The following is a 13835-nucleotide window of genomic DNA, read 5'->3' on the forward strand; positions in this document are numbered from 1 at the left end:
TGCAGTGTCAATGACTAAATCTTAGTGTCAGTACCTAGCAAAAGTGTGAAATATTGTCTTAACTATCTCACTTTTCCCACCAGCGTGGCGTTAATACCGATAGTGGAAATGTCTGCAAAGAAGCTTCATTTGAAGGAATTAGCCAGTAAGTGCATGTACAGCTCATACTTTTACTGTCAAGCTTGCTATATGACAAAACACTTTCCCAGCTTATAGGCCTTTTATTCATGCAGTCATTTGAAAGTTTAATTTTTCATCTATTACCCTGGTAATGATCTGTGTTATCACCCTTTATTCTTTTGGCGTTGTATGTATCAAATCCTCAGTTGGTAAAATCATCACTGTATACACTTTCACATTTATTCTTCACAAGGCACATGCTGAGCTCTTGTACTGTTAGCTTTACGACTGAGTTAAGCTGAACTATTTTGTTGATGTTAGCATTGCTAAAGGCTACTTAAGCACCACACAGATGTGTCTTGGATACCATGCTGCTTCTCATCTAAAATGATAAATTACAAGATCCTTATGAACCTCTTTGGGCTATGAGGTTCTGATAGCAGTGAGTGAAAAAGCAAACTGAGTTGGTTCTTTTTATTAGTAAGTCACTATAGGATAGAATTAGACTATTTCAGTCTGATAGCATCTCATGGAACATAGTGAGATTCATGGAAAATGCCAAAGAATCCCTGAGACCAAAGAGCAGCCGGGTAGCATTCCTAGTGCCGTCGGGAGCAAGGACTTCACATTGGTTCCAGAGATCAATGGTGTGTAGAAAGCAAGCGGAATCAGGAATGGAAGACTGAAACGTACATCCATCCCAAGCGGACAACTTCAACATATGTATAACTCTTAAGGTCCCGGGATAATTGGTTAAACATCCATTATGCAAGTTGAAGATGCATCATTCACATCATGATTTAGAGTAGTGTGAAAATCGGCAGCAAATCTCTAAAAGATGAAGTTGGTACATTGACAAATGAAATGGTAGACCACTAAAGACACAGTTAGCCATGACACTACATTATGTTATCTTGAAGTGCAGTGCCGCAGAGACCATTTTATTGATCAGAATGCTTGTAAGTTTTACTTAGCTCTCTTGCTACTTTGACCCAGTATGATGGAATAGCCAAGTTAATTGCCTGTAGACTAGGAGCGAAGGTCATTGAACATTCCTCAGCCTCCAGTATCTATGTTTTATTGATTTCTGAGCAGCACGCTCCCTCATAAGGATTGAGCAATTCCACTTTGTCCTCGAGAGGAGAATATGAAGGTGAATGATTCAGCTACAATTATTATGAAATGTATTTAGAGAGCATAGAAATTACAATTGTGTGCCACTACGAGGTGTTGTGCATCTCTCCCCAAAGCCTCTGTGACCCAGTATGTATCTTCTGATCAATTTTGACTAATCCCCTCTTCCCCAGACCCGCCTGACTTGCCCTTCTGGTGGAGGAGAAAATGCCAACCCTATAGAAGTTGGGAATGTTGGCTGTCACAACACTCTGGGTCTAGCTTATATGAGCTCTGCGCAACAGTGTAGGTGATACCTGGAGGCTGTCAAGATGGGGAACTGTATGGGGATAGGACTCTGCTGGTCTAATTTTCAGTGTTCAATTTCAGTCAATCAATCAGGGGAATTATAAGCGCACTAATCACCCGTGAGGGTCTCTAGGCGCTGGGGAAGGGGGGTCAGCAGCTCCGTTTCAGTCGAAGAGCCAGGTCTTCAGAGTCTTCCTAAACATGTTCAGGGAGGGGGCACGTCTGATGTCGGTGGGGAGCTCGTTCCAGGTCTTGGCCGCGATGTAGGAGAGGGATCTTCCCCCTGCTCTGCGGAGGCGCTGGGTTTCGGCGAGGAGGAGGTTGGTGGAGCAGCGGTTTTGTTTGGGCACAGTGGAGGGTGATTCTGTCATTGAGGTATTGGAGTCCGGTGTTGTGTAGGCATTTGTAGGCGTAGGTGTGTATCTTGAAGGTGATTTTTTTCTGATACCTGTTGTGTTGAACTGGCTGCTGCCAACCAACCCCAGCAATGTCAATCGGGTACAGATCAATAAAAACACACAGAAAGGAGCAACATACTGGTAGCGGATACAATATGACTTTTTTGTGTTGTAATTCTTTTTGAGAACTAAATCATGTTGCAGATGTACAGTACGGGACAGAGTACTCCTAGTAGTTGGGAAGGACGGAAACGAGAGGGAGGGGATACAATCTGACTTTAATAAAACACTAGCACAAACACATTTTGGCATTAATGGTTATACAGTTGCAGAATGGTTACATGTATATTTATAATACATTGGTAGCTCAATAATAGCGCACAAAAGAAGCGAAACAGGATAGCACAGGAGAATATGGCCTTTCAATGCCTGGTACTTAACTTAGTACCACCGGGAAGCCTGCTTCAACCTCTCTTTATCTCCCCCTTTCTAGGAAAGGGCAGCGGTTGTGGGTTTCGATGGCTGATCTGAACCGAGACTGAGAGCTGTGCTTGGAAAAAAATTAAAATCAGCCCAGTGCCACAGAAGTCCACGGCTAAAATGGGGCATGTGGGCATTATTGGGTGATGGCAGCCCATCCCGCTTGAAGCAAGCACTTTACCCTGCAGTACATCAGCAGAGTGCTAGACTGGCGGAATGGTCCGTCCATCCTTATTTATCATTCCTTGCTATGTAGATGAAAGTGAATCCTCCAGAAAGACTGCACTTGTGGTACCTGGTGGGACCAATTTCATTCAAGATTGTTAAACTTTCATAGATGCAAGAAGTCTTTATGTTTTGACATTTTAACTATTTGTAATTTGCACGTTCATCAATTTTTGTCTTTATCCTTAGATTTCAAGTGAACAACACAATTCTTCATCCAGAAATAGTGGAGTGGTAAGTATACATGCTTTTCTTTTGCACCATCAAATATGTATGTAATTTTGCCTTGCTAATTTGTTAACATTTGTGTTTTGAAAATAGACTAGCTAAGTGGTCTCACTAATCTCAGTGACTGTTTTTATCCGCATTTTAGAGTTTAATACTAAACCTATTTCTTTTAATTGGTTTTAGCTGATGTTTTTCTATGGGGTTGACACGCGGTGGTGTTCTTGGATGTTTTGTCTATTTCCCTATCGGTGTCTGATTATTTATGTTTTATTCTTGGGCAGTCCCTCATTTAGGGCCTTATTACATGTTGGAGGTCCTCCTGTCGGTCCGCCACCGCTGCGTCGACAGGAGCATCACCAATCCTGTAGTGTGCCAGCCCTCTGGCTTATGAGTGTTATCCATGGCGGGCGGGTGGTCTCACGGCGGTGGACTGTTAGGCTCATAGAAGTGCCTTAACAGCAGAACTCTGCCGTGACGGCGACTGCAGCACATTCCTGCGCGTTGTGGCATGCACCATGTTGTGCATGCCATACCGTGCAGGAACATGGTGCAATTCCAGGGGGCTGCAACATATGCCCCCTGCATGCACCCCAGGCCCAGAAGTGGCAGGGGGCCCTGTTAGGGTCCCCATAACTCCATGTCTGCTACATTTTTCATTGCGGGTTCACTGCCATGAAAAGGGTGTTGGAAATGAAAGTCTGAATATGCTCGGCGTGCCGCAGCAGCACACCCAGCATATTCCTGCCCATTTCCAGATCACCAGTGCAGCGGGATCCTTGATGCTTGCGGTCTCGTGGTGATCCGACCACCACACTCATAGTCCTTCTGGCGGATCGCCAGTGTGGCGGTGGTCAGACCGCCACCAGGAGTACGGCAGTCCTGTGGACCGCCGTACTCGTAATAAGGCCCTTGGTATTTTAAATGCAGTAATTTATGCCGATGGTAGCTGGATACCAAACTAGTCTGTTCGCATCAGTAGCACCAAGTGCCTTCTGGTGGGGGGGTTACCGAAGTCTCTTTCCCATGTTGTTCAAGCTCCCCTTCCCCCGTTGGTCTCAATAGGAGAGCTGAGTGCTATAATCGTGAAATCAGATAAGCGATGTCTGGGTTCGTGATGAGCATGGTAAGTGCGGGAAGTCGAGAGGTTCTGATGGAAAGGACGGGAGTTCTGTACGAAGGGTACTGTGTAGTCTATGTTTGATGAATCTGTCCAAATGACAGCACTTCTTCCCATTAGGGAAGTTACAGATCCCAACACAGAATCCCCAAAAAGGCTGCCTAGTCTGTGGAGACCGCATGTATTCAAGGTGCGCTTAGTCAATGTCTCTGTCGTCGTGGGGAGGCAGGAGTTATCCGGGAGAGGAATGTGCGGAGAGCACAAGAGGTCGAAGCCCCAATAACGTCCGAGTTTGGTCCAGGCCCAATAGGTGGTCTGGAGCGTCTGTATTTCTGTAGGAGCTCTGGTAAAGCTGTGCGACATAATGGTGGAAAGGGGATATGGTGGGTCTGATTCCCCTCTGGCTTTAAACATTGAAGCAGTGCATCAGGATAAAACCAATAGTATGCCTGCACCACAATTTAGTAGAGATAGAGATCAGGAACCCCAAACCCCCAGCGTGCATAGGGCATATTTGAAGTTTGTCAGGTGATTCTATGCTGCTTGTTGGCACACCAAACGTGTGAGCTTACTACACAAAGTGTCAAAAGTTGTTTGTCAGTGCAATTGGGATGTTAAGAAACAGATATAAAAAACGGGGTAGTACCACTATTTTGATTATGGCAATCCTCCCGGCAATGGACAGCGGGAGTTTGATCCAATGATCGATTCAAGAAGATAGCTTATCAATCGCTGGGCCGTAATTGAGGCGTATAATCTTTTCACTGGTACGATGGGGATAAATACCGAGATATTTGGGGGGACCCACACACCACTTCAAAGGAAACTCAAAGGGGTAGGAGGTAGTTGCTTCAGTTAGAGGGAAAATTTCAGATTTACTCCAATTGATGGTAAGCCCTGATAAGGTTAGTCTCGGATTCTCTAACAAACAGCATCACGTCAACAGCATAGCACAGTGGACTTCCAACTTTTAATGTCGTGCCCCTCCAGTGGGATTTTTTTTTTTATCAGGCCCCCCCCCCCTTCCAAACTTTTCACAGTTATTCTAATAAACTGGCAATGTGTAAATATGTCGAGACTTATTTAAACATTGCAGTTAAGGTATTTTACTGTTTTAGAAATGCAATTAAATACATGATTGCCAGACATACTCTTTTGATCAGGCAGTCCTTACTAACGTGTAAAAGTATCCACAGTGTGATTATTAGAAATGGGGTGGAGTTTTTGAAGAATATTTGGAGTCCCTTCCCTATTGACACCTCCCAGCCAGGATATAAGTGGCAAAATATGTTCGTGATGGCCCCTTACAGAGCAGCTTGCTGTTTTTGTTCTGCTGAAAATAAATACACTGTTATCAGCATAATGCTTCTTTTGGCTAGAGCCAGGGACCCACTCCCCGATCACTTGAGGCCCCCCAGTTTGAAGCCCCCTGGCATAGAGGGAAGCTAAAAGGGGTCCGTGATGGAACCGCAGCCCATGCGCCAAATGTTACTTTTGAAAATGCTTCAGTAGTGGGGCCAATAGCAAGAATGAACAGTAGGGGTGACAGGGGGCACCCCTGTTGAATTCCCCAAAACAATGCAAATCCATCCTTTAAGATGCCATTCAGGTTTAAATGGGCCACTGGGGCATTATATACTAAACAACAAGGTCAAAAAGGTTTCTGAAGTCTAGCATGTAAAAAAAGGCCACTCTAGCGAATCGAATGCCTTCTCGTCATCTAACAAGACCGCCGCTGCAGGAAGACCCAGAGATATCTGATTAACAATGGCAGATACCGTTCTAAGGTTAACCAACGTGTAGCGGCCCTGGACAAATCCAGACTGTAGTGGGGAGACAATCTTGTCCCCAAGTAGGGAAAGGCGAATAGTAGGACTTTTGCAAGAATCTTAATGTCATGATTTAGCAATGACAGCGGTCTGTATGAAGAACAGTTGTGAGGGGTCTTGCCAGGTTTAAGTAGAAGGATAATCACTGCCTCAAGCATGGGAGGCGGCAGGCTACTACGCTCCAGGGACTCTGCGTAGACCTCTAATAGGTGGAGAACTAACAGCGACTTGTAAGTCTTATAAAAGAAGCCCGTAAAGCCATCTACGCCAGGGGCGCGAGTACCGCTTAGGTCATCTATGGCCTGTGAGATCTCATCGCAAGAGATAGGCGAAGCATGAAACTGTTACTGTCCCCCATTAAGCCAGACCATAGCCACCTCTGCCAGGTAGTCAGCCAGCGCATCATCTCTGGTCATACCGCACGATGTGTATAATTGAGTATAATAAGCGAGGAAAGCACCAATTATATCTTCATTGCATGAGACAGAAGAATCGTCATCCAGCTTTAGATGTGTGATGAAGGATGCCTGATATGTAGGCCATAGTAGTCTGGCCAGAGTACGGACAGATTTCTCGCCCTCTCCGTAAATACGAGCCCGCTCATATTTGCCTAGGTAGTTCACATCACGAAGGGTGAGGTCTTGAAATTCTTGCTTGAGGATCGCTCGCTGGTGCAATGATGTAGGGGGTCGTCATTCAGAGTCTATGTATCGAAATCCTTCAGTGCCAGCTCCACCCTCGCCAGGTCTCCGCGTATGGAGTGAAGAACCCCAGAGTGTTTAGCAATGCACACCCCTCTGATGTATGCCTTAAAAGCCTCCAGAGGGTGGAATATTGCCAAACAGTTCCAGTATTAAGCCAAAAATATTCAGTGATTGCATCCCAAACCTCAGTTTGAAATAAATCATCAGTCAAAGCACCAGGGCACACGAGGCAATATAATATTGGTTAGCCGTAGGGTCAGCAGCACCGGAGAGTGATCGGACAAGGTCCGGGGGAGGTGTTCAATGTCAGAGAACATGAGAAAAAAATCCGGAGTGAGATACCAATGGTCAATACATGACCACGATCCATGGGGGGCAGTGTAAAAGCTGTAAAATTTGTGTATTGGGTGAACAAAAGAAGGGGGTATTAAATGACACAGGAAATATGGCGCTTGCAAAGTATCGTAATGTAAAGCACAACATAATGATCAGACGGTGCAACAGGTGAGGAAAAACCCCTAAAACCCTCCGTTTGGGACAAATGGGTCCAGGTAAATGTAGTCCAATCCTGTGCACACATTTGTGTGGTTTGAAAGTTCAATCCAAGGTTGAAATCAAAGCTGGTAAGTCTTTTGTGAGAATTCTTATTCTTTATTCCAAAGAACACCACAAGGTCCAGCCAACATGTGTTTAGTCTAGGCCTGTATGGCCACCCAAATGTCAGCGGTCTGACCGGTGGCCTCCGGTCATAATGCTTGGCCGGCAGTGGAAATGAGACCAGCGTACTCGCGTAGGTCTCGTGGCGCAATTGGTACAATTACTGAATAAAGGAGAAGTGTACTTGCCATAGATTTGGAAGATATCTTTTGCTGTTGCATACTGTGCCATACATACCGCTATGTTTTTTTTCCAAAGAATATCAATTTTAAAGATTGTCAATCCTTACTCTTTGGACAGACTAACACTCAGTTTGAAAGACCTAGCAGGGTCGGAAGTAAAACCATGAACTAGGCATAAAACTGACCTTTGGGTAGCCATACTGCCCTGAAGAAGTTGTGGGTTATCATCCCAAAGACCAAACATGTATTGGCTAGACCTTGTGGTATTCTTTGGAATAATGAATAAGAATTCTCACAAAAGACTTACCGGCTTTGCTGTCAACTTTGTGTATTGGGTGCTTGGAGGGGCAGACATCAGCGAGGAAAAGGGATCAAATAAGAGACAGCAGTGTCTGCTGGGTTTGTTCACCAGTCCAGGGCCAGTTGAGTCCAAGGAGGGCTATAGCGTGTGGTTGAAGTTGCCCTCCATTAATATGAAGTCAACATGCAGTCAAGTGAGATGTGTGGAGATATACACGAAAATTTCAGAGGCATAAACAATAGGGGCATAAACGTTAACCAATAAAATGGACATGGAGGCTAACATGCCAGACATCAATAGATAGTGACCCTCATGTCAGCAATCTCCTCTCTCACCCTGAAAGGAATCAATTGGTGAACTAGAACGCAGACACCCCTTCAATACGTGCTGTAATTAGCGAAGAAGCGATTATCCCCCCCAATTTGAAGCATAACATTTAGGAGAGTTCCTCCACTCACATTCCAAGACATACATCTCAGTGTTGGTATCTCAGGGTCCCTGATAGTCGACGTCGTCTAGGGTGAGCAGTAAGTAGCCGGAATGTAGATACATGATGTTCACATAGTGTACCAATTATTATGTAGACAGTTCCCTGTCTAAACCCATAAACAAGCCTCTATCTGAGAAGTGGTACTCACAGGATCTCAAGATACTGAAAAGGAAGTGTAAATCATTAGAACACGCCTGAAGGCTGTCTAAACAGGAAATAGAACAAGCTGTAGGATTGAGTTAAGGATTTACAATAATGCCATCAAGAAAGCAAAGAGAACTTATTTTGCAACCCAGATAAAAGAAAATTGTAACTCGGCCAAAGAACTATTTAGAGTAGTGAAGGAGCTCTGCAAACCAGTTAGTTGGTCTCAAACCCTGCCTCTTTCTGAGGAAAATTATGAAAAGATAATCAAATATTTTGCCGAGAAGATCAGCACAATTTATTCCTCATTCAACAATGTCTCTTCTTTAGCAGTGACCCAACTGGGAACACCTACCTCCACATCCAGAGGTTGCAACACAGATGGGCAACTTCACCCCTCTTACAGATCTAGAGGTCGAGAGAGCCATGTTGGAAGTAAAATCAGGATCCCCCCTCGACCCATGCCCCCACTTTATATTTTCCCAGACCACTCCGATAATATGCCCTTATGTCACTCACCTTGTTAACAGATCACTGGATACAGCAGTATTTCCAGAAGTATGGAAACATGCCGTAGTGACTCCCCTGCTGAAGAAAGCCGGAACAAATGTTCATTATCCAGAAAACTATCGGCCTATCTCCCAGCTCCCATACCTTTCTACGGTCTTAGAAAAGCTGGTAAACAGACAACTGGCAAACTACTTGGAGGTTAATGAACTTCTAGACTGTTCTCAGACTGGCTTTAGAGCCACTAACAGTACAGAGGCCACTCTCCTAGCCGTCCTTGACGACATGAGATCATTGACTGATCAAGGAAATGCTGTTGCCCTGATCTTATTGGACCTGTCGGCGGCGTTTGACACGATCTCACACAACTTCTTGTTGAAAATTCTCCATGAAAAGGGTATTCATGCTAAAGCTCTCCAGTGGTTTAACTCCTTTCTGAGGAACAGAACTCAGATGGTACAAATGAGTCAGTTCTCCTCGAAACCAAAAACTTTAGCTGTGGTGTTCCCCAAGGAGCCTCCCTGAGCCCAACACTATTTAATGCCTATGTGCCATCTCTGGCATTGATAAGTAGGAAATGGGGCTTCAGCATCTGCTCCTATGCGGACGACACACAGCTGATGATAACCATAGAAGAAAGGCATGAGGACACTAGGGTTAAGTTAAACAACTGCCTCTCAGAGATGGCAATATGGATGACCGAACACTGTCTTAAGTTAAACGCAGGGAAATCGGAAATACTGCTTTTCGGTGGAGCTAATCTAATTTGGGATACCACATGGTGGCCACAACCCTTGGGAGATGCCCCAGTGCCCAAACAATGCGCAAAAAACTTGGGTATAACCATCGACAATACCCTGTCCATGCAGGATCATGTGCGGGTTCTGTGTGGAAGAGTTTTGCAATCTTAAAACTCCTAAGAAGGTTTTTTCCATGGATCTCCCTAGAATGTAGAAGGACGGTTACACAGGCATTACTCATTAGCAGATTAGACTACGGTAATGCACTGTAGGTAGGCATGGCAGACTACCTTTTCTCAAGCTTACAAGTGCTGCAAAATGCGGCTGCTAAGCTTGTGTGTAATAAAGGCAGATTTAGCTCAGCGTCTGTGTGCATGAAACAGCTCCACTGGCTACCTATGCGCCAAAGAGCAAGATTCAAACTGCTGAGTCATGCGCACAAAGCACTGCATAACGTTGGACCTAGAATTCTCCAGAATAAAATCGAATTCTACATCCCTACAAGGTGCTTGAGATCACGTCACCAAGCATTAGCTAGGCCCAGACGTATAAAGCAAGTCCGAACAGGTGGCCAATCATTTTCATACCTGGCGGCTAAACACTGGAATGAATTACCTCAGGACCTGCGTCGTACTGAGAACTATGTAACGTTCAGGAAAAAGCTAAGAACTCAGATTTTTCCCATGACGTAAGTGTGAGCAGCTGAAGGCCCACAACATAACCTACTACATGTTCCGCTAGACAGCGCCGTGATAACCGCCAGGATGAATGTTGCACTTTACAAATACATAAATACAAAAACAAATACAGAAGAAGACAGCAACTAAGAAAGCAAAACAACAAACTAACCCAGAACAACCCCCCCCCCCTCCCCCTCCCACATTGGATAACAAACAACCAGCATCCGGTGAATTCCAAACAACAAGAAAAAAGAGAAAGTCTGGTGGAGTACTCCTTGGCGGGGTTGGGAGGAGGCAACACCCAGAATAGAGCAGCTGTGTACCACGAGGTGGACGGTGGAGTGAGAAGCCTTATCTGGATCATTGATAATGTCAAGTGGCCACCTGTAGAGCAACCTAGATTGCAGGCACATTAGGAGAAGTCAGGTAGTTGTGCCAGTGTGAGTGTCAGATGTCCATTGGATTATGTGAGGGGGAAGAAGTGGAGCCCCCTCTGTTGAGAAATCCAGCAACAACATGGTATTTGTAAAACGCGGCAGCATCAGTGTGAGAGTAAAAAATATGGGCCTTGCCATTGAACTGGACCCAGAGTCATGCTTGGTATAACATGGAGCATACCGCACATTAGCCTTCTGGAGGGTAGGTTTAATGTCAATAAATTTACGCCGCACCTTTTGCACAATCGGGACGAAGTCGGGAAAGAATGATAAGGTCATTCCTCTATGTTGTACTTGTTCCTTCGTGCCGGCAAGCCGAAGAATAGTGTCCCGACCATGGTATTTAAGAAGCTTGACAATAATCAGAAGAGGTTGTGTGCCGGGCGCAGGCCATGAGCCAAGAATATTATGAGCTCCTTCAACTGCGAAGGTGGACAAGAATTCTTCTCTGCCAAAAAGGTCCTTAAGTAGTTGATAGACATAGGCGTTCATGTGGCCAGTGTTGGTGGATTCCGCCACTCTGGCCAGCAACGATGTTTGCCCCAATTATAGGAAGAGTCGCCCCAAAAGAACAAAATGCTACCTGCTAGGGATCTGTCCCATGTAGAGCTTGGCGGGCTAGCTGTATAGCTGTGCTCACGGAAGAAGAGAGCGCCCCAGCCTCCTTGTCTAGCAAACCTAAGTGGGTGATCACATTTGTTTTTCAATCTCTGTCATCGTCCTACTTTCTTCACAAGAGGTTAAAAGCTTTAGCATCACTTGTGGTTAGACTAAGCAAGAATTAAGGATTGTTTAACATGTCTGATTGTCCAGATTTTTTTCATACATTCCTATCAAACCTTTATCCAAGGAATACTGTTACATTGTTCTAACGTTAACACATCATGTAAGGGCAGCCCTTTCAAGGATGTCTCAGGTTTGGTCCTCACTACATGCAGTAAAAGGAGAGTGCTGTACCTTAGTAAATCCTCCCAAAACCCCATCCCAGCTCCTAATCATAATAATAATAATAATGTTCCTTCTAGCCAGGCTCCGGCAACACCATACTCGGAGGGGCATCGGTTTTTTGTCCCGCTCTCTCCTTGTCTCCATGTACGCGGACGACATCACACTGTATGTCCGCCACCCTCAAGATAACCTCAGCCCCCTCGTGCGCAAAATACTAAGATTTGGTGAATTGTCGGGCATACAGGTAAACTAGAGCAAGTCAATATTGTTTCCTCTCACAGATGCCACACAGCCATTCACACCTGACTTCCCCTTTGTATGGGCTTCCAGTCCCACCCGCTACCTGGGAATATGGCTTAGCAGGGACTTGGACGACCTTTTGAGGGCCAATTTCGGGCAAGCGGTGGACTGCCTCGAGTCCAAAATTCCTCATTGGAACCGTCTCCCTCTGTCCCTTGCGGGCCACATCGCCATTGTGAAGATGGTGGTGCTCCTGAAATTCCTTTACCTTTTCCTGAATATACCCATCCCTCTTACCGCCCACTTCTTTTGTAAGCTTCGCTCTTTGATCATTTCACTTGTTTGGGTCGGCAAGCAGCCCAGGATCACCAATGATCTTCTCACCCTCCCTATGTCCGTTGGCAGTATGGGCGCTCCTGATTTTAAACTGTATGCCTTAAGCGCTAAGGCTAGTTTCTTACATTTCTGGGCTCACCCCGCTCCATATCAGCCACACGTTGCTGTTGAAGCCGACCTTGCAACCCCCTGGCCTCTGTCTACCGCCTTGTTTGCGCCAGCTAGTCTCCCACGGGTCGAGACTCTGCGCTGGGCCTGGTTGGGGCTGTGCCATCTTTCCAACGTTCTCACGCTTTCAGCTAACCACATGCCGATTGTGCGTCATCCTGCCTTTCCTCCTTTGCAACCAACTGGCATGTCTAAACATGCCACCCGCCTGGGTCTGACGACATTGGCGGATCTTTACCCCGGGGAAACATTTTATTCTCTCCCTGCCTCCTCTGGTCCGATGGATACTTTGCTTTTTGATTGGCTCCGAGCTATCTGTAGGGAGCTTCACCCATTGTTTCCCCAACCTCTGCCCTCGCTGCTCGCTCTTGACTTTATATACACATCCCCACTCCCCGAAAGCTGGTAACTAAACTATACGCCCTAACGCTGTCTACCTCCTCCGTATCTACCGACTGTGCATGGGTGGCATGGGGTGCGGAACTAGGTGTGGACATTCCCCAAGCTGACTGGCTTTACTGCTGTAACCAGCCTAAGAAACTATCTCCTACTATTGTCTCCGTCTTATACATTTCAAATACTTACACAGGCTATATCGCTCCCCCGCCCAGTTGCACAAAGCGGGACTCATACCTAACGACAATTGTATGCGCTGCTCTGCCCCTGCTGCGGACTTCACGCATCTTGCTTGGTTGTGCCCCAGGCTGTTGGCCTTCTGGCTGGAAGTCCGCACCGTCATCTCTGAGATAACCTCCACTCGGGTTGTCCCCGACCCTCCGTTATGCCTGCTGGGCCTTTCAAGTTTTGTCCGGACGCCTCTCGCCAATTGACTGCAATGTTACTAGTCCTTGCGAGGCGCAGGGTGGCTATGTGTTGGTGTCGCAGACCGGCACCCAAGTTCACCCATTGGCTTGAAGACGCTTCGAGATGTCAGACCCTTTTATCCGAGTTCTGGGACCTGCTGCCTGCAAGGTCACGTCCACCCGACATATGGGGGCCCCTTATGACATGCCTCCACTCCCGACCCCAGTCGAGCGGAGCTGCCTCTCCTGCGCTCCCAGCTGGTATCCCGCCCGCGGTGGCCGCCGCTGCTGGTCAGTGACTGCCCCCCCTCCTGGACCACTTCCCCCTTTTGGCCGGGCCTGTCTTTTTCCTTACAGGGCTCTCACTATCTCCAGTGATTTTCTTTCATTCCCATCATGTCGGCCGTGCTACACAGGTTACTTGTTACTATCGTGTTGGAATGCTCATATGTCTATTGTGCTTTGGGACTTGCCAGATGTGTAAAATGCTCTGATTTTATGTAATAATGTGTACCATGACCGTGTTGAAGCAGTAAATAAAGGTTTTCGAAAACTTTAAAAAAAAAAAAGTTCCTTCTATAGCGCAAACAGCTACCTCAGAGGTGTCCGAAGTTAAGCAGTAGTCAGGTGAGCAGGTAAGGGATTAGCCTAACCGAAGAGCCACGTCTTCAGGTGCTTG

At 46.2% G+C, this 13835-nt stretch overlaps 1 protein-coding gene across 1 annotated transcript in view; it reads left to right on the forward strand.

Moving 5' to 3' along the window:
- PEPD (peptidase D) overlaps nucleotides 1-13835 on the forward strand; it is a 294060-nt gene that overhangs the window by 122570 nt on the left and 157655 nt on the right. Inside the window, exons 6-7 of the mRNA XM_085638402.1 lie at nucleotides 84-145; nucleotides 2835-2879. Coding sequence (XP_085494528.1) covers nucleotides 84-145; nucleotides 2835-2879 — 107 coding nt within the window. The remainder of the gene's footprint in view (nucleotides 1-83; nucleotides 146-2834; nucleotides 2880-13835) is intronic.

This window comes from Triturus cristatus, chromosome 12 (genome assembly GCF_964204655.1).
Source record: "Triturus cristatus chromosome 12, aTriCri1.1, whole genome shotgun sequence".
Taxonomy (NCBI): Eukaryota; Metazoa; Chordata; class Amphibia; order Caudata; family Salamandridae; genus Triturus; species Triturus cristatus.